This window comes from Scylla paramamosain, chromosome 27 (genome assembly GCF_035594125.1).
Source record: "Scylla paramamosain isolate STU-SP2022 chromosome 27, ASM3559412v1, whole genome shotgun sequence".
NCBI classification, from domain to species: Eukaryota; Metazoa; Arthropoda; class Malacostraca; order Decapoda; family Portunidae; genus Scylla; species Scylla paramamosain.
The window spans coordinates 15,256,809-15,279,308 of NC_087177.1; the positions used below are offsets into that span (position 1 = coordinate 15,256,809).

The window sequence follows — 22,500 nt, forward strand, 5'->3', positions numbered from 1 at the left end:
ACCGCAACAGTCTTTTAACGACTTTATTTTTTTCCCAATTAAACAAGATCCATACTACAGTAATGTGTGCAAATACAAGGAGGACGAGGAGGAGGAGGACGAGCAGGAGGATTGAGCTGCGTCATCTGCCCTAACGCATCACGCTGACAAGGTAGCAAGAGTAGCCCATGTGATGCACGTGATGCGAGTTACAGGCCATGTGAGTGCCGTCGTGGAGACAAGGCGGAGAAGAGGAGCGATAACGACCCACACGACCCAAGTGATGCCCTTATCATGCCAGCCACAAAGACATGAGGGAACTCCAGGAAGGGCATACACGCCAGACAAAGACACACGAGACACGCCATAGGAGGCACGGCATACGAGGCACGGCATAGGAGGCACGCCATAGGAGGCACGGTACACGAGGCACGGCACACGAGGCACGGCACACGAGGCACAGCACACGAAGCACGGCACACGAGGCACGGCACACGAGGCACAGCACACGAGGCACGGCACACGAGGCACGGCACACGAGGCACAGCACACGAGGCACGGCACACGATGCACGGCACACGAGGCACGGCATAGGAGGCACAGCACACGAAGCACGGCATACAAGGCACGGCACACGAGGCACGATAAACAAGGCCCGGCACACGAGGCACGGTCCACGAGGCACTACAAACGAGGCACGGTACACGAGGCACGGCACACGAGGCACGACAAACGAGGCACGGCACACGAGGCACGGTCCACGAGGCACGACAAACGAGGCACGGCACACGAGGCACGACAAACGCGGCACGGCACACGAGGCACGGTCCACGAGGCACGGCACACGAGGCACGGTCCACGAGGCACAGCAAACGAGGCACAGCACACGAGGCACGACAAACGAGGCACGGCACACGAGGCACGACAAACGAGGCAAGGCACACGAGGCACGACAAACGAGGCAAGGCACACGAGGCACGGTCCACGAGGCACAGCAAACGAGGCACAGCACACGAAGCACGGCACACGAGGCACGGTCCTCGAGGCAAGGCACACGAGGCACGGTCCACGAGGCACGGTCCACGAGGCACGGTCCTCGAGGCAAGGCACACGAGGCACGGTCCTCAAGGCAAGGCACACGAGGCACGGCACACGAAGCACGGCACACGAGGCATGGTCCACAAGGCACGGCACACGAGGAACGGTCCACAAGGCACGGCACACGAGGCACGGTCCACGAAGCACAGCACACGAGCCACGGTCCACAAGGCACGGTCCACGAGGCTCGGTACACGAGGCTAGGTACACGAGGCACGGCATACAAGGCACGGCACACGAGGCACGGCACGCGAGGCACGGCACACGAGGCACGACGTGCGAGGCACGGCACATGAGGCACGGCACACGAGACAAGGCACGGCACATGAGACACGGCACATGAGACGAGGCACGGAACACGAGGCACGACACACAAGGCACGGCACACGAGACGAGGCACGGCACACGAGGCACGACACACAAGGCACGGCACACGAGACGAGGCACGGCACACAAGACGAGGCACGACACACGAGGCCCAGCACACGAGGCAAGGCACACGAGGCACGGCACACGAGGCACGGCACACGAGACGAGGCACGGCACATGAGGCACGGCACATGAGACAAAATACACACGAGACAAGGCACGGCACACGAGGCACGGTCCACGAGGCACGGTCCACGAGGCACGGCACACAAGGCACGGTCCACGAGGCACGGCACACGAGGCACGGTCCACGAGGCACGGCACACGAGGCACGGTCCACGAGGCACGGCACACGAGGCACGGTCCACGAGGCACGGTCCACGAGGCACGGCACACCAGGCACGGTCCACGAGGCACTGCACACGAGGCACGGTCCACGAGGCACGGCACACGAGGCACGGTCCACGAGGCACGGCACACGAGGCACGGTCCACGAGGCAAGGCACACGAGGCACGGCACACGAGGCACGGTCCACGAGGCAAGTCACACGAGGCACGGTCCACGAGGCAAGGCACACGAGGCACGGTCCACGAGGCACGGCACACGAGGCACAGTCCACGAGGCACGGCACACGAGGCACGGTCCACGAGGCAAGGCACACGAGGCACGGCACACGAGGCACGGTCCACGAGGCAAGGCACACGAGGCACGGCACACGAGGCACGGTCCACGAGGCACGGCACACGAGGCACGGCACACGAGGCACGGTCCACGAGGCAAGTCACACGAGGCACGGTCCACAAAGGCACGGTCAACGAGGCACGGTCCACGAGGCACGGCACACGAGGCACGGTCCACGAGACACGGCACACGAGGCACGGTCCACGAGGCACGGTCCACGAGGCACGGCACACGAGGCACGGCACACGAGGCACGGCACACGAGGTACGGTCCACGAGGCACGGTCCACGAGGCACGGCACACGAGTCAAGGCACACGAGGCACGGCATACGAGGCAAGGCACACGAGGCACGGCACACGAGGCAAGGCGCACGAGGTACGGCAAACGAGGTACGGCACACGAGGCACGGTCCACGAGGCACGGCACACGAGGCAAGGCACACGAGGCACGGCACACGAGGCAAGGCACACGAGGCACGGTCCACGAGGCACGGCACACGAGGCAAGGCACACGAGGCACGGCACACGAGGCAAGGCACACGAGGCACGGCACACGAGACAAGGCACACGAGGTACGGCACACGAGGCACGGTCCACGAGGCACGGTCCACGAGGCACGGCACACGAGTCAAGGCACACGAGGCACGGCATACGAGGCAAGGCACACGAGGCACGGCACACGAGGCACGGTCCACGAGGCACGGTCCACGAGGCACGGCACACGAGTCAAGGCACACGAGGCACGGCATACGAGGCAAGGCACACGAGGCACGGCACACGAGGCAAGGCGCACGAGGTACGGCAAACGAGGTACGGCACACGAGGCACGGTCCACGAGGCACGGCACACGAGGCAAGACACACGAGGCACGGCACACGAGGCAAGGCACACGAGGCACGGTCCACGAGGCACGGCACACGAAGCAAGGCACACGAGGCACGGCACACGAGGCAAGGCACACGAGGCACGGCACACGAGACAAGGCACACGAGGTACGGCACACGAGGCACGGTCCAGGGACATTCATGTTCCCATGCCCAATTTGCTGAAGGAAAAATGAAGTCCGGCCTGCAATTGATCATCCATTCAATTTTGGAATAAATTAAACTGGAAAAATATCACTGCGGTTCACATAAGTCCACGGAAGACGGTGACATTATATCAGCATTGGGATATGCACATCGGCACAGCTGGCCACCTGCAGCTGATCATTGTGGAAAAAGGTCGAGAGTCGTCCATGTCTGAGATATGCATTAGTGAGGAAGGGAAGCCAGGAGTGGGAGAGAGGGGAAGAAGCCAAAGTGGGAGACACAGAGGGAAGTTTTCAGAAAAGGAAATTCATGAATATCTACAATGGTTATCCGTACTATTTTCTACCTTTCTTTTTTTTCTTCTTTCTTCTTCTTCCCGCTTCTTTTTCAAGACAGAACATGATGGTTTTGCACAAGTGGCGTGCTGGTCTGCGCCCCTGGACACACGCTTTATATGGATGAGCGTACTAATTGGAATTATCACATTAATTTTGAAGCATCTAAAGTATCTAGGATCTGTAGCATTTTATATAGATTCCGTAACAAACGCACACCAGAGGCACTCATGAATATCTACTGCACACACACATCTAATTTCATTGACTGTGTATCAGTGTGGGCTTGTACTTGGCACTCTTTTCTTAAAAACTTAACAGTAGCATAAAATAAAATTTTTAGATGTGTTTTCTATGAACAGATTTTAGTCACCACATACAAATTTCTTAGTTTTATAAATATCAATAAGTATTTCGTTTTATTGTTCATTTAGAAATGTATCACACAGCATCAAGGAACACGATCTTTCAGACTGATAAGCACTTGCCGCAATACTCGAGATAGTAACGTCAACCTAATGTGCCCACAGTTCAGAACCGTTCTCTTTCAAAACAGTCTGTTGTGGTCCGGACCTCACCTGTGGAATTCACTCTCCGTAGATATTAAGAGTCTTGCTAATAATGTTAATCTAGCCCTGTTAAATCTAGCATCTATTAAATCTTATTTGTATAATCAGCAAAATTTGTATTATCAGCAAAATTTGTAATGGTTATTCTTAATTATTTGTTATTTTCATTATTTGTTGTAAGCTTCTTATTTTCTTGTGATATTTGTTGTAAAGTTTATTTTACTGTGATTGCTAATTGTTGTAATACTACTACTACTACTACTATTGTTATTCTTTGCTCTACTACTGTTTTACTACTATTACTACCTCTTGTTTATTCTACAACTATTATAATCACTTGTTTGTTCTACTAATATTACTAGAATTAATTTGTTCTACTACTACTACTACTACCACTATTACAACAACTACAACTACTACTGCTGCTGCTGCTGCTGCTGCCGCTGATGCTGCTACATGCTCTGGATTCCTGATGTTTTGGAAATATTTCATAAATACATTTGATTGTAATTCAATATTTTTAATATTACATGCAGCCAAAAAAACTGTGAAAATACATGTCTGCCGGGAAGCTTCTGTTTCGCAGGTTGTGCTAATTTCTACCATATATTCACGAGGTATGAATATAATTTGTTTATCACTGAATGGCAATAAATTTTACTTTACTTTGCTTCACGCACCCTTCCCTCCTCACCACTTTCATAGCCACTCTTCACCGCGCAAGGTTCCGCCGACCCCTGTCCTGCAGTGATCCCATCATTCCATTTTAAACACAGGACAACCCTTCACGTCCACCTCGAGTGACTCCTGGCTCCTTTCCCCCTTGCACCCTTCCTGCAATGGTGCCGTCTCTTTACACCTGAACAGTGCCAAACCCTCGTGGCAAGATTGAAAGTCCACCAGACTCTTCATGGTGGCAGGGAGCAGCAGTAACAGCCCGCGCGCCGCACCAGATGAAAAGGCCCTCGAGAAACTTTAGATTTACTGTTTGTGCCGGAGTGGTAGACAGGTTTGACTTTATTTTCATTGCTCTCAGCTGGAAAATGTGAAACTCTACTTTTTTTTCCCTAAGTATGTGCCCGCGGTGGTGAGGGCGGGGACCGAGACGAGATGATGGTGGAGGAGGAGGAGGAGGAGGAGGAGGAGGAGGAGGAGGAGGAGGAGGAGGAGGAGGAGGTAGTGGCGCCGTTCATTCAGCCCGCACTAAGACTCTCTGCCTCCTCGATCTCATTACAGGAACGATACACAAAAAAAGTGTGAGTAGGTAAAACCAGCGAAGCGATCACTGTGGGAGCTTTCACCGGGCGCTAGCTGGTGGTCGCTACATTCACCTCACACTAACAACCCTCCCCACATACCGTGTACTTGGCCCGCCCGCAACATTAGTCACGCTTTATTAAACTTCACCACGTACCCGAAGCTCCACTTACAAATAGTCACCGGTCATACTCGTACAGTACGCCCTCGCCCGTCGCTGCGTTGTGCTGGGCCCGCGTAATCAGAGCGATGCGCGCCCCCGGCCACCCAGCCAGTCCGCCCTTCCACCCGATCCCCTGCAGCACTGCCCTCACCTAGGCCCAGAGTCACTCACGTATGACCACATCTCCCCTCCCCTTATACTCCTCTCCACCTCCTCCACCTCGCCGGACAGTTGCTTCATAATCCCCACCCTAAAACACTCTCGGAAACAACTCTTCGGCTACAACGTCCACCAAAAGATTTCCCTCCAAGTCCCGCACGACGCTATCCTTGTCTTCAGCAACCAATCTTGTTTATTTCCACGTCAGTTGTTCAGACACGACAATTAACAAACTAGTGACTGTGTTCGTGGTGGTGGTGGTGGTGGTGGTGGTGGTGGTGGTGATTGTGAATGGCGCACCATCCAACACACCCATTGATGATCCTTCGTCCTGCTCTTGATGTCGTCCTTCTGATTACGTCTCAGTCACTCAGCCTCTCTCTCTCTCTCTCTCTCTCTCTCTCTCTCTCTCTCTCTCTCTCTCTCTCTCTCTCTCTCTCTCTCTCTCTCTCTCTCTCTGTGTGTGTGTGTGTGTGTGTGTGTGTGTGTGTGTGTGTGTGTGTGTGTGTGTGTGTGTGTGTGTGTGTGTGTGTGTGTGTGTGTGTGTGTGTGTGTGTGTGTGTGTGTGTGTGTGTGTGTGTGTGTGTGTGTGTGTGTGTGTGTGTGTGTGCTCGAGCACAGATACATACTAAGCTAACTAAGGGATGAACAAAGAAATGAAAAAGACGTTTGCCTGCGCACGTTTTCCCTTCATTCAGTCTCGGGACGCACTACACACAACTGGGTCCAGCTTTGCTGTTCATACGCAATGCCAAAGCACGCCTGCCTCTGTCCAGTTATTCAGTTATGGTTTCTAGATGTTCATCAAGTAAATAATACCAGTACATCGTAAACCAGACATCATTGTTTACAAAACGCAATCGTTTTATATACAAGAATGAGAATGACAATGATGATGATGATGATGATGATATGGAGGAGGAGGAGGAGGAGGAGGAGGAGGAAATAAGATATATAATACATTCATACATACAGATATAAATTTGTACATCCATACGTACATACATACATATATATATATATATATATATATATATATATATATATATATATATATATATATATATATATATATATATATATATATATATATATATATATATATATATATATATATACTTGCGTAACTAACACTGACATTATAGACATTATAGACAAATCGTACATAAATCTTGAAACAGATAACATTCCTAGAAAATTAAATAAACAAAATAAACAAAACAAAAATACCCCGAAAACGACAAGCCTTTTAATAAGGAGACCCATGATTAGCTATACACTAGTAGGGCACCCAGCCAGTCCCGCCCACCGCCCACACCCAACACACACCCACAGTGAAGGGCTCCACCCACCCGGACTCGGCTCAGCCTGGGAAAATAACTTCGTGTATCGCCAACACCTTAATATTTCAAGCTTATAACGCTCAGGTTTATCCAGAGTTATGCCGAGAAGCGTCCACTTGCCAATTTCATGTGACAGAAAACACACACACACACACACACACACACACACACACACACACACACACACACACACACACACACACACACACTGCATACAAGACTGTTACTCATGGAAATCAAGTTAGACAGCGTCGTACAAATCATGTATCTCAGGCCTGTATTCTGAGATGCTTTGCTCTCACCACGACTGTTTTCAAAGGCCACAGAGATCATTAGCCGGGTTCTCAAGAGTGTTTCTCCTCATAATCTTGTTAATCTGTCAATGGAACCGTATAAACACCCCTAAAAACCCGTGTAACGTCAACTAGAGCATTTTGAAGTGTTTCAGAATATGTTCCTAAGTCACACGTTGAAAAAAATCTTAGCGTAACTGCAGCGAACCACCACAAAGATTTGTATTGTCTTCCCTTACCTTTACTTTGTACCTACAAGTCGATCTTCACCTCATACACCCTGAAGCAAAGACTCTTCGCAGTAAGCAACATAAATGACGGCGATGTTTATGCAGTCATTTGGGAGACTGAAGTAAAAGCTGCGACCGCCCTACTTCTCCTCTCAGGTGTGTAGTTGTAGGTATACTTCACTCAGGTGATTGGAAATTACATAAAAAAATCTGTAAGTTATAAGTAGACTTTTTTTGTGCATTGTTCAATTTTGTCATGACTGTCTTGACCGTTTTACTTAGCTATAATGCCTCACAACTCACGCCCAGCAAAAAACGTCCCGGAAAGCAATACTATGGAGCGTAAGCTTTAAGGATTTGTGGATTTATGAACAAATGAGCTCAACCCAAAGTTACGTATTCAAAACACCCTTTCCTTACTTGTAAATAGATGCAATTACATATTTCAGCACATCCGTAATTACCCAAAGACATTTTATTGTAGCAGCAGCAACAGCACTACTACTACTACTACTACTACTACTACTACTACTACTACTACTACTACTACTACCACTACTACTACTACTACTATTTTTATAAATGTAATTCCACTGAAAGTATAACGAAATAAATTTCACCAAGAGTAAAACAAGAAAAATATAGAGTGCAACTCGGCCTTTGCCCTGCCCTTCCAACACAAGAGAGAGAGAGAGAGAGAGAGAGAGAGAGAGAGAGAGAGAGAGAGAGAGAGAGAGAGAGAGAGAGAGAGAGAGAGAGAGAGAGAGAGAGAGAGAGAGAGAGAGAGAGAGATTCACCCCTCCCTACTTTCATTCATCTCCAGTCTTCAGAACGAATGCTCCGCTAGAGAGAATTTACGCGCAAAAAGTAGTCAAGTGCTTCACGATTACGTTCACCAGGCAAAAAGTGTATAGTTTCTAATTACATACTGTTCTTTAAGGTCTTGCCATGTTCTCCTCACTTTAGTATCAATTTGATGAGAAACGCAGAATCAATTTTCCAATATAAATTTTAAATAAATGGTCAAGATTCTGCAACTGAACTTTTTGGTGGCGAGAAGCTAACAAGTGTGCGGGAAACATGTTTGGTTCATGACCCCGCGTCATTATACTGGCCCTAGTATGCTACGAACGTGTAGACTAACATCAGTCTTTGGTATGCCTCCGAGCTGCCACCGTGCTATCTCGAGGCACTCTTCGTGTCTCGAAAGCCCCTTGAAACCATCTTCGAATTGATTCATAAATTCGTTCATGGATTTGCCTCACTCTTGTTCTTGCCACATGCACTTTCTATTTTTCTGATTCAATACTTTCAGTACTTTCTACAGTGAGGATACAGTGAGGATACAGTGCTATTATGGGAGTAAGTCCATCAAGTCACTATTAAGATGAAATGCTGTGATGGTGGGCGGGAGTGCGGCTGACGGACTCAGTAATAAGGGGAGAAAAGCAGCGAAGGCATTGAAAAGCGAAGAGGTGAGGATTGTAAAGGCACTATGGTGAGGATATAGGAGTCATGAAACTGAAGATATGATGTGGACGCGTGCCGGAGGACGCGGGGACTAAGACGCGAGGGGCCGCCCTTGGCATCCGCTCCCAAGGGCCCTGCCGAGAGGTTTTGCTCCTTTCTTTGCCAAGTGTCGAGACCCGTTATACACTTTTCATTCACGCGTGGATTAACACAGTCTCTCTCAGTGGAATGTGTGTGTGTGTGTGTGTGTGTGTGTGTGTGTGTGTGTGTGTGTGTGTGTGTGTGTGTGTGTGTGTGTGTGTGTGTGTGTGTGTGTGTGTGTGTGTGTGTGTGTGTGTGTGTGTGTGTGTGTGTGTGTGTGTGTGTGTGTGTGTGATTCTGTTAGCATAAAGACATTCCGAGTTCCATGTTGAGTAGGACTGTTCGGAAGGAGCTGGTGTAGTAGGTGGCAGCAGCAGCAGTAGCAGCACCCCTCTGGCCTCCCAGTGTCTCTTGGGTACGAATGTTCAAGTGCTATATCGCTGTTTAAAAATATCCAGCATCAGTGATAGAGAAAAATACGTTCATCGTGGGATGCATTCCATATCACCTGCGCTTTGTTCATCCTCTGAGCATCCATGTAATGAATGCTGGTGGTAGTGTCACACAGAAAAATCATTCTACAACGTGCAGGCGGGTGAAGAGATGCTGCCATCCTATACCAATCGCTACAAAAATGGTGCATGGCGGAGAAAGTGGATATCGAGCGGGCGGCAGCTTTGTTGCGAATGACGGTACTCCGGCATGCAGGGCAGGAGTGAGGACTGCATGTGTGAATATCAGGTGCGTGGTCTGAAGTGGATAGGGGCGTGTGTGTTGCTGGGTGGGGCACAGCTGCGTCAGTGCCTGTGTCGGGCGGGGTGTACGGTGATGCCTGTGAGCGACATCATGGCAATGGATTGGACCGACGAAGGGATAGGAAGGAGGGGAGTGAGCGATCCCTCTGGACTAAACACTCCACCTAATTGAAGAGTAAAAATGGTTGTCATTTTGGCGGGCGGCGACGGGCGGTCCCCCGGGGTGGTCGAGGGGACGACAGCCATTTGTCCTGCGTGGGGCGGCGGCGCTTGGGTGCAGGTGGGAGGGGAGAGAGAGAGAGAGAGAGAGAGAGAGAGAGAGAGAGAGAGAGAGAGAGAGAGAGAGAGAGAGAGAGAGAGAGAGAGAGAGAGAGAGAGAGAGAGAGAGAGAGAGAGAGAGAGAGAGAGAGAGAGAGAGAGAGATGGGAGGGGCAAACAACAGGGATCTCGGAAAAGCGAAAGAGGGAAGAACCAAGGCAGGAAAAGCGGAAAAGGAAAGGAAACTGGAAAAAAGATGTTGAACGAGAATGAGAGAATTAAAAGGAAGGCAGAATTAGAGGGAGAAGTGGGATCAAGTAAACTACCTTATTGTGGCTCCTAACCTCTCTTCACTATCTCTTTTTTATTACTTACGCTTTTTTTTCTGATTTATCTAATGTCATTTATGCTAGGTGGTCACTCACATTCTTTACTCCTTTATCCTCTCCCAACTCCTTCGAGAAAAGAAAAGGAAAGGAAAAAAAAAAAAAATATATATATATATATATATATATATATATATATATATATATATATATATATATATATATATATATATATATATATATATATATATATATATATATATATATAGATATATATGAAAAAGGCTACATACCCAAAAAGGAATAAACATACTGATAAGGAATACTGTAAAGTCCGAGACATGAATGGTATGACAAGGTCTCGATAAAGCCCTAAAGCTCCAAGGCTCCAAGGTCCCAAGGCTCCAAGGGCGGGCGGTGACATCCACACACGCACAAAAAACAATACGCACATTCACTTCGGTATCCAGTGAGGAGCATTTGTCCCAGTGCTGCTGCTGCTGCTGCCGACGGTGACCCGATGGAAAAAATGGTTAGTGGACCAGAAAGCAACTAAAGAAGGTCATATATTATTCAGGAGGTGAGTTTAGGAGGCCATTCCTTGATCGCATTGAGCGAGTATACGGAGGAAATTGAGCCATTAGTCCCGCGTCACGGAGGTCGCTTAGACCTGGCACATCGAGAGCGGACTCCATCCAGCCATTCCAGATGGACGATGTGCTCAGAGCGAGGCCTCGCCGAGGAGCCCTCGGGTCACGTGGCAGGAAGGACCTCCTGCAGCTCTGGGACGTTGGTAGGCATGTGACTCGCTCAACAGATGGAGGAAGCGATAAGCCAGATCCACAAGACCCTGACAGACAGGGGCGCGGGGCGGGTTGGGGCGAGGCAGCACCTCAATCGGTAGGTCGGATTACTGATACATTACAGTCGTCCGCCTCTCCACTACTGTTCCTCCAAGCGACGCCATAAATCAGTGAGTGCCATTATGATGTATAGTTTTTTTTTTTTTTTAACACTTCCTTGCGAGAATCGTCGTGTGTGTGTGTGTGTATATGTATATATATATATATATATATATATATATATATATATATATATATATATATATATATATATATATATATATATATATGAACATTAGGCGTGTCCCCAACAGCCCAACAGCGATGATGGTGGTAGTAGTGCCAGTGCTGGTGTCCGCGATCGCGGTATGTCCCAACAAGGCGTCAGTGAAGACGCTCATGCGGCTGACTGTCTCCAACGTGGGAGCCACACACCTGCTTACCATTTTCTTTATCAACGCCCGATGTCGGACAAGTGTGCCAGCTCGACACCTAGCCCTTCATCCTCTCCGCCGACTCTCGCCACTGGTAACCTTTCTGAACCGAGCCTTTACTACCCTCCACCTACAGCCATAACCACCACACCCCAAAGTGATGGAAAAAACAAATCAACTGCTCGCCTCACCCTGCCAAACCAACATAACATAATTGAGCTAAAAAAAATTGCCACAGCCGACTATATTTCAAGTCGTCTGGACGGAGTATTGGGAAAAGTTTTCAACTAGCAATAATCGCCCCTCGGTTAAATTTCATTCGGTACGATACTGCCACTGCGCAAAGTTTAAGTTCAGTGTCATCTGGACTTAAACAAACTTCACCCTTCTTCCTCCTCCATCGCTTCGTCTCAGGTCAACCATGCAAGCGTTGCAATCCATCACAAAAGCCACTCTGGACTGGCATTTGTTCCCCTGAAGCATGAAGGGAGACGACACTGAGGCCTCAGTAATACTGCGGCGTGGAGGCAAGAAGAGGGCTAAGGAGTGGCAGAGGATGAAGAAACCGGGAAAGAAGTGGCAGGATATGGAGGTTGAGCAAAGAGTAGTAGGACTTGGCAAGAGGAATGAAACGCTGGAGTTTGATGGGCAGGATTGGGTGTGGTTGGGCAGGGCGGGGAAAGGATGGAAAAGGACACAACTCGCCAACAAGATCCTCAGCATGTAGCATTATAAACACATCCTCTTAACACGCTCATGTTAACTCTGTCTCTTTCACACACACACACACACACACACACACACAAATGACATCTCAACTCACAAGTAGGAGACAACACCCCTACCAACACCTTTCCATACCGACATCTTAACACCTCAGTATTACCTCATCTTTCTTCTATTTATTTAAAAAGCTTAATGTTAACCACTACATTCACAATATATATGACCGCTGTGTATCCCGAGCAGCGTCCCATATGGCCGTTACTTCACCAGGGTAATTTCTATAACGGCTGCAGAGGAACGAAGACATGCTTTCTTGCTCCAGCCGCTGATTCTTGTTTTCTATACTCGTTCTCACTAACATCAGTAGCGATGCCTTCCTTCCCTTGCCTACCTAAACTGTCCAGTTTCCGTAAATATGATTGGTTCCCCTCACGCAGTTTCGTCCTCGTGTCCCATCGGTATTCTAACACCAGCCGAGTGATAAACCATTCAGATTTCAGACCTCTTTATACCAGTCCTCCTTGTCTGTGTCGACCTACGTAGTCAGCATACCTACTCTCTAAATTCATTACTGGCTGACTTCCTAAACGCTCCGAGGCTTCCTGTTGGTCCTGACACTACCTTCTACCACCGAATATCATGCATCCTCCAAACACTCCACTTGTACGATCGACTCCTAACAGCCACCAAAAAGGACAGCTCCCATCTCACGTGTCCATGGGGCCCTTGATAAAGAGAAACAAATGAAGGAGACTCACCATCCCGTTATCAGCAGCATATCCGGGGGAGTACACAGCCTTATCTGAAACACATAAACAAAACAGGTTATCAGGACGGAGACTCATCGCTGCTTACCAAACACACACACACACACACACACACACACACACACACAGATAGACAGATATACAGATAGATATTTTACCGACCACAGCTAGGAGTCACCTAAAAACATCAGATCACCATATGAACACAACTTCACACAGTATGAAAATATTTACGTAAATAAAATATGCCATCAGATCTGTAATCCATAAAACTTCATACTCCAAGTAGAAATAAATAATGACATTTCCCCTTTTTTCATAATCATAAATACAACCTTAAAACATTATGGATTATTTTACAAAGTGATGAGAAACGCGATCCGAAAAGGAAGACACACACACACACACACACACACACACACACACACACACACACACACACACACACACACACACACACACACACACACACACAAGGTCAAAGGGATGTTCTCTTAATCGAAAGAAAAATATTGATAATGATTTCAGATTACGTGATGAAGAAAGCAGCGGAATCAATTATAAAGCGTGTCCTATTGTACACCATGAAGGCTGAAAACAAATACATCGTCTCATTTTTATAATCAATGATGATGACGATGATGGTGGTGGTGGTGGTGGTGGTGGTGGTGACGTTACTGGTGTGAGCGGAGTCTAAAGTAAAACACGCTTAGCGACTTCCTCAACCGCACGCTGATATTTACCAAACAACAAACTTGGAGATTAACATTCTCTCTCTCTCTCTCTCTCTCTCTCTCTCTCTCTCTCTCTCTCTCTCTCTCTCTCTCTCTCTCTCTCTCTCTCTCTCTCTCTCTCTCTTTTCGACAATGTATTCCCTGCCATAACTTCGTCCCATTTTATAATCCGCATGCCACCAATCATCCTGCTTCACCCTATCTACGGATACTGACTTGCACTCATTCACCCACCCACTCACTCATCAGTCACTCATTTATCACCCATTAACCCGATTCGCTCAACTCATCATCCGGGACAAAAACAAGATTGTACCGTCACTAAGAAAACAGTACATCAAGAAGCCTAATCTAAGTATGCCCTAACCCAGTGGTATTCATTGCGCGGCTCGCGATGACTCAATTCACGGCTCTCGAAAAATATATAAATTAATTAATAAAAAAAATATATAGAAAAATAATTTTTCAAGTAAGATACATATTTTCATGAGGTGAGCACAGCATTAAGTAAGTTTGGTCTTTATTTTGCTATTAATAACAAGTTATGCAGGCTAATATTACCATGTCTAATTTTTCTCATTTACTATATTGCACTAGCAGCTCAGTACTACTTAATTTAGTTGAGTTACGCTAACTTGCAGTAGCTGCGGCTCTCTCAATCAACGTGTTTAACCGAAGTGGCTCTCTTGCAAAAATTAGTGAATAACACTGCCCTAACCTTTTCACTGCTCATGACACACGGCTCTTCTCACAAACTACTCTGGCATTTCTTTTTGTCCAGCAACCATTTCTGATCATAATACTGGCTACATACTGAAAAGTCTTTTCTTTAAACCCGTTTTTTCTTGCAAGTGCTTGTAAAGATTTTGTGCAATTCGTGTTGTGGTGTTGCATATCGCAGCGAAAGGGTTCAGTACAGCTGCCTGCTAATAGATAGGCGTATCATAGAGGCAAGACAAGCGCGAAATGAGGCCTACCTACAAGCAGCATGCGAGCCATCAAACAGCGGCACACGTATTTACGTTTCCATGCTTAAGAAAGGCTCGTCAAGCATGAACCAACCCCTACCCTTCACACGCCCTTCCCTGAGCACCACAGTAACGTTTGAGGCAGGCATGAGAGTCGTCCCTGCAGCAACCTTCGTTCCTCTCAGACTGACGCATGGGGTCAGTAGGTAGGTGACTCCTCCTGGCGGGAACTCTCCATCCACAAATACTGCTGATGTGAAGCAGAGCTGCATTCACAATTAAATGTTCAATTAAATGTTAATTTCGCTCGAGCACAGAAATAACAACGATACAGCGTTTCTTTAGTTAATGCCTTTTATCACCCCAAACCCATACTTAAGCAATATAACGTCCATTATCACAGCCGCTATTACTATAAACGGTCATGATGCAACGAGTAGGTGCTGCGTGTGACCACGGCAACGAGGAGAGAGCAGCAAAAGTGCACCTCAGGAGACAAAGTTGCCCAGTGGAATGTGCCCGAGGAAGAGGGCGAGTTATGGTAATGCCTCGCCGAGACTTGCTAGTCATGCACAACTGCCCGAAGCTTGAAGGCGAGGACAGGGGCATCCTCGTCGCGCTGAGGTTACTGGCGGGCACACTGGCCAGCCGCCCCAATGTCGTTCCGCCACCCACCGCCAGCTTAGCATAGTTGCCCAAAGTTTACCAAGGCCTCATACGCAGCTTCAGGGACGCCATGTCAGCACATCATGGTTGACAAGATGGGCGTGAAAGATCAGTATCAAACAAACAAGTGCTACAACACCTGCACGTTTGTTTCTCGTGCTCAGGTGCATTCAGCTTTTTTTTTTTTTTTTTTGGTGATAACAATTAAACAACGTTTTAAATAATTATTTAGTATATATGAAAAAAATTAATCTTTAATCTTTAATCTTTAAGAAAATATTAAGAATATCAACCAACAAACTTCCTAATAACAGACGTCCTCTGCATCACAAAAACGACCCCTACACCACAGGAACGATCCCTAGACCACAGGAACGACCCCTACAACACAGGAACGATCCCTAGACCACAGGAACGACCCCTACAACACAGGAACGATCCCTAGACCACAGGAACGACCCCTACAACACAGGAAAGATCCTTACACCACAAAAACGACCCCTACACCACACAAACGACCCTTACAGCACAGGAACAAGCCCTACACCACACAAACGACCCCAACATCCCAGGTACGACCTCTACACCATAGGAACATTCTCTAAAATTACGTATAAAGACGCAACTCGCCACCAAATTCGAAGTTTTGAAGCAGTCAGTCTTTGGAGGCCTGGCTGGTGACTCACTCCCACAATCCAGCAAACGCATATCGCCTTGTCGAACAACCGGTAGGTACTTCAACAGCCTGCCAACTTGTGCAGGTAATTACAGCAATATTGATACTACTCATTATGGCATTATGGAGGACCATTTGAAGCTAGCGCATAACGTCACGGAGAAAATATGGTTGCATTCATCACGGCATAATCGTGTCCCCAGCTGCACTAACTCGGATCTAGGAAGCGAAAGAAAGAATTAGTGTATTCCGTCAGAAGCTGCTAACACCAGATATTATGAGTTAAATCGAGTAGACAGCGAACTTTCACTCAAGGCATTTCTGCGCTACAGGAACACTTCAAGTAATTAATGCCTTGGGAATCCAGTATCCTTCAATTCTTGACTACCACTTTGGACCCTTTTCTGGGACTGCCATCTCAGTGTTTTTTTTTTTTTTTTTTTTTATTGCCATTGGCCAGTGTCCCTCCTACTAAAAAAAAAAAAAAAAAAAAAAAAAAAAAAAATTTATGCCCACTCTTTACTTATTTTATTTGTCTACAAGTTTGCTCATCTTACTGTTTTTTTTTATAGTAAACTGTAGACACATCGCATTCTCATTGCTAGTAAGTATCAGAGAATTTCCCTGTTTATTGTTTATAAGAGCAAGAGTAACGTTAAGATCTTTCATGTGCACATTTTGCGATTTAAAGAAAATTTGCATAACACCTGAAGGGAGAAATATAAAATTTGCAAGTTTTATAATAAGTCAGATCCCCATCACAACGTAAGGTGAAGGAAGTCCATTCACTAGTGTTGTAATGTTCTTGTGGCTCACTCCAGCTCGCAAGTTGCTGTAGTGAGGGAGGAACCAGAGGGGTCATACTTCAAGTTTCAGTATTGACCACGAGGACGCTCTCCTCAAACCCAGCTACAATAGTTTTACACATGTGAGATGCATGGAGTACAACAAATAATGCATAAGTGATAATGAAAGAGACAAATCTACCCAGTCTGGGGATGGAGGAACCTTATCAAGCCTCCTTTACTCTTCACAACTTGGACCCAATACTCGTGGAGTCTAAGACGAGAGGGAACACCGCGAAAACGTGCATACTACTTCCACTCCTGGCATGATTCGAGGTGAACGTGTATCTGAAACTAAAGCACCACCATCACTGATTGAGCGAGGGCTGGGAGGACTGGAGTTCGTGTGTGTGTGTGTGTGTGTGTGTGTGTGTGTGTGTGTGTGTGTGTGTGTGTGTGTGTGTGTGTGTGTGTGTGTGTGTGTGTGTGTGAGATTCGCCTACGGTCGTCTGCTGGTCACCCAGCCAGCCGTTACCCTACGGAAAGAGCTCATAGCTCATAGTGACCGATCTTTGGGTAGGAATGAGACCACTGACACACCACACATTGGGACAAGCGAGGTCACAATTCCTCGGGTTACATCCCGTACCTACTTGCTGCTAGGTGAACAGGGGCTACACATTAAGAGGCTCGTCCATTTGCCTTCTTGGTTGTGAGCCGAGCGTGCTACCACTACACTACACGGTGTGTGATTCACCTACTGTCATCTACTGGTCACCCAGCCAGCCGTTACCCTACGGAAAGAGCTCAGAGCTCATAGTGACCGATCTTTGGGTAGGACTGTGTGTGTGTGTGTGTGTGTGTGTGTGTGTGTGTGTGTGTGTGTGTGTGAGAGAGAGAATGAGCAACCAAGCAAGCAGGTAGGCAGGATGGTTGGCAGACGCTCCTTCCCTGCCTTTCCTTGTGTCCAGTCTTCGAAAGCTCAAGCTTCTCTCCGAGATTTCGTTTCTCCTTGAAGATCCCCAGTCCCGGAAACTGGAGAAAACCGTAACTTCTTCCCTCGTACAAAAAACAGCGAGGGATCAATTTATCAAAGCAAAATCAACGTAACACAAAATTCACGCCCCATTTCGATTTGAGCAGCGCGCGTAAAGAGTAATAAATCTCCCCCTGCAATTTTAAAGCGTATAATGAATGAAATGTCAAACTGTTCTGCCACGTTCGACTTGTTAAATTAAAATGGTGGCCATCATTTGTCAAGGTGGGCCGACTTGGTGAAGCTTTTTATGCATATTTCTCACTCTAATCGTCCCGCCACACGAGGCCCGGAGTGCCGGCGACGCCTCCAGTTAGGGGGGGGAATGTTACCACGAGCATATGAGCACTGCTGCAGCGCCGCCTCACTTGTCAGACGCGAGGCCTCCCAGCACTCCATACTCACGGAGCTTGCCATTCAGCTTTCCCTCGCTACCCACAGGCTGATTCTCACTATTAACAGAATCGTGGATGCCAATGCTACCAGATGCCTAACTCGGTTGGGATTTATCTTAATTCTGTACCACGAATCATGGCAAGGTTCTTGAAGCACAATGTTAGCGAAATCAGAGTATTAAAGATGCCACAAGCTCATTATGTTGATTATATTATGAAGCATGAATAAAAAATTACTGCTATGAATTTCGGCAGACACTTAAACAAGTTTGGTGCAGTCATCAAGTCACCACGGCCATTGGATGGAGGAGCAGCCACATAAATGTACGAGTAACTGAGTTGGAAGCCATTCTGAAAGGAGTTCACCTAACATTTAGGGGGAAGATCTTGATTTAATGACAGACTGCAACTATCCATGGATGGATAAAATTGATGATGAGTGAAGAAAGACATATCTGAGCCAAAGGTGTGGCAGAAACACTTGTTAAGCAATGACTGGATACCCTAAAGCAGGGGGTGTCAAACTCAAATCCTTTCAAGGGCAAATTATGCATTGGTTATGGTCTCGAGGGCCATCAAAGATTTGGTAATTACTTATTGGCAAGACTGAAGATTACAACTTATTTTGCTGGTCATCATGGTTTACCAAAAATACATTCATCTGAGCTTACACATGTGAAATTGGTCTTACCTAATAAATACAACACTGATTATTACAAAGAAAGGAAAACCTCCGCGGGCCACTTAAGACCATCCCGCAGGCCACATTTGGCCCACGGGCCATGAGTTTGCCACCCCTGCCCTAAAGGATCTTATAGAAGAATACAACCAACCTAAGAAAACAATTACTTTTATTCCAGCAACAAGGATTAAGGCAAATGTCTTGACTACACTGAATAAAGATTGTCTCACAAATGAGGAAGAGGAATGCAGAGACAAGACTGTAGAAGTCCATGAGGCAGCTGCTGACTTGAAGGAATTCCACAACATGCACCATCTAAGAGTGGACCAATCACTATTCTTGGCCAAAAAATTAGATCCTGCAGTAACCAGACAGTCTTTTCATAAAGTTGTGAGGTGTTGTGAGAGGTGGCAGGCAAATGATCCTGCACCTGTGCTATATAAGCAAGGAGAAATTGGAGTAAAAGAAAATTATAAGTGACTGGCCATTGATGTTACACATTTATCACAAGGTGGCATATTTGTCAATAGTGGATTGTGGACCAGGACAGTTGGCCATATGGAAGAAATTGAGGAAAATCAGCACAAGTTATTGCATCAGTGATGAATTCAATATTTTTGGAGAAAGATCCTGCAGATGAGAGTGATGGATAATGCTACACCTTTTTTATCTGAACTGCTGGAAAAATTCTCAACGAGTGGAATATTCAACAACTCTTTTGAGCTGCCTATCAACCTAATGGTAATGGGCCTGTAGAGAGGCACCACAGAATAATAAAGGCTATATTAGAAAGAGGAGGTATAAATCAACAAGAGGCAATTTTCTACTACAACATGTCACCCAGATCTGGAAAAAATGAAAATACTGTTGCACAATGAAGTGTTCTGTTATGACTGCAGACACTTGGAATCATGACCAGTATGAGAGAATCAAGTGGAAGCTGCAACCTTCAAGCTGGGGAGGCAAATTGGATGCTCTAATGCTCAGTGTACCTCCCATTGCAAAGAGAAATTATGACAAGAGTAAATACGAAATGGAATATATCAGTTGACAATGTGCTTAGACATGTTTCAACCCACCAAGAGTTCAGATGAGAATGAAGAGCAGCAGCAAAAGAAGAAGAAAATTAAGATCCCAAAAAGATGGAGAGGGTGCAAGTGAATGCTAAGCAGAGGTATCGTCAGAGTTAGGACCTTGTACTGTACCTTGGTGGCCAGTCATCATTAGGCCAGTGTCTAGAACCTCAAGTCAGCTCACGAGATAAGACACAATTGTCTTTTAATTGAAAATACAGTGTATTTCAATAGATGCTATAACAAACAAATGCTTTATCAAATCATGTCTTGGGCATAGATACATATTATGTATAGTGGATTGTGAACCAGGACACTGATGCAATAACTTGTGCTGATTTTCCTCAATTCCCTCCATATGGCAAACTGTCCTGGTCCACAATCCACTATACATAATATGTATCTATATCTAAGATATGATTTGATAAAGCATTTGTTTGTTACAGCATCCATTGAAATACACTGTACTTTCAATTAAAAGACAATTGTGTCTTACCTCGTAAGCTGACTTGAAGTTCTAGACCCTGGCGTAATGGCGGCTGGCTACCAAGGTACAGCACACAAACAAAACAACCCTTCACCACACCTGGATCTGGCACCAGGCAACAGCTTGCCACATCACTTTTCCCTCCAATTACAATAATTTCTGGAGTTTGTTGCCCTTAATGAAATACACTTTTATCCTGTTTTCACATGTGCTTCATCTCCTATGTGATGCAATCTTTTTTGGCAGCATTTGGCCAACATTGTCTCCTTCAGAGACAAGATGATTCCTCTTTGGGATCTTCACTCTCACCCAGCAATACATGAATATGACAAGATGATCACCAAGGCCCAAGTGGATTTTTGTTGCTCTTCAATATCCTGTCACTGCATCTACTTTTATCTTTGACAATGTCAGCAACATTGGCATTGCAGTGCTGTGCTTGTCTTTATTTGGACTGTCACCCAAAGTTAGATGTAAACAAAAGTCATGACTATCTCCTCACACAAGATCATACTAGTGGACTTTTTTTTTTCTTTTGTTATTACTGATATTGCCATATATAATATAGTTAGTGTTAATTTATCTACTCTGAATAACAATATCTAGATGTGTCTCATGAAGATAAAAGCTTAAAACAATGCTCTCTCTCTCTCTCTCTCTCTCTCTCTCTCTCTCTCTCTCTCTCTCTCTCTCTCTCTCTCTCTCTCTCTCTCTCTCTCTTGTGAATGTAATGTGTGAACACCAGTACAGTGAATTAAAAAGGATAAGCCTGAATACTAACAACAAGATTTTCTTTTTCTCAGGCCTTTGTAACACAGTTTTACTTGTAGTATAGAAAGATATTATGAAGGTGGAAACACTCTCCCTTACCATTTAACCAAAAACTTAATGAGTTGGAAAACTATTTTTTAATCGAAAATAGAGAATTGCTCTATTAACAAGCAATTACTGTATCTATTTATATGTATCAGAAGTAGAAATGTTCAAAACAAATTGTTATTCAACTGCATGTATGGATAATAGCATCTGGTAAAACTGGTAGATAAATATCCCTTTAGTGCATAAAGGATTCAAAGAATAAGTTAAGTAATGATAACACATTTCAATCATAGGCAGTTTTAGTTCTAATGAGTGTTTAGTCAACAACTGCAAGTAAAAGCAGTGATGGATAACATCAATGAATGAAAGCAATGCAGAATAGCCACTCAAAGTCTTTGCAAATTATTGTAACCATAACAATAGTCTACTTATCATCTTTCTTCTCCAAAACTTGTTCTTTGTAACTTTCAACCACCCATGTCACTGACAAAGTAAAAAGAAAATATGAAGAATACATAAAAGTATTATGCATGGCTTTCAATGACCATAAAAAAAAAAAACTTGACAGTGAAAACCTCCAAAGTTATGAAGGCGCCCAGGAAACATGGATGGGATATGGGATATAAGAAACAATTATGTAAACCCATTGTGACTACTGAGGTAATTCTGCATTGGCCATGTGAATAGAGCACTGTAAGGAGCATGTGAGATAGTTACTAAAACAATAATATGAGTGTAATGTTTGCATACTTAAATGCTATGAGTTATCATGTAAGACTTTATTATAATATATAAACCAATTTCTCGCTTATAAAGCATTTATTTACTTTCTGCTCAATAACGGTTTCCCATTACATCTTCAAGGTTATTATTAGATGAGAGAGAGAGAGAGAGAGAGAGAGAGAGAGAGAGAGAGAGAGAGAGAGAGAGAGAGAGAGAGAGAGAGAGAGAGAGAGAGAGAGAGAGAGAGAGAGAGAGAGAGAGAGAGAGAGAGAGAGAGAGAGAGAGAGAG

General features: G+C 46.0%; 1 protein-coding gene and 1 non-coding gene across 3 annotated transcripts in view; both read right to left on the reverse strand.

The window, feature by feature from the left end:
* The window catches only part of LOC135114272 (uncharacterized), a 147,167-nt gene that overhangs the window by 115,731 nt on the left and 8,936 nt on the right, over window positions 1-22,500 (reverse strand). For both annotated transcript variants that reach the window (XM_064030145.1, XM_064030146.1), the window contains exon 2: window positions 13,159-13,202. In XM_064030145.1, coding sequence (XP_063886215.1) covers window positions 13,159-13,202 — 44 coding nt within the window. The remainder of the gene's footprint in view (window positions 1-13,158; window positions 13,203-22,500) is intronic.
* Window positions 11,861-12,022, reverse strand: LOC135114567 (U4 spliceosomal RNA). Its single transcript, XR_010275540.1, has one exon. It is a non-coding gene; the product is annotated as a U4 spliceosomal RNA (small nuclear RNA).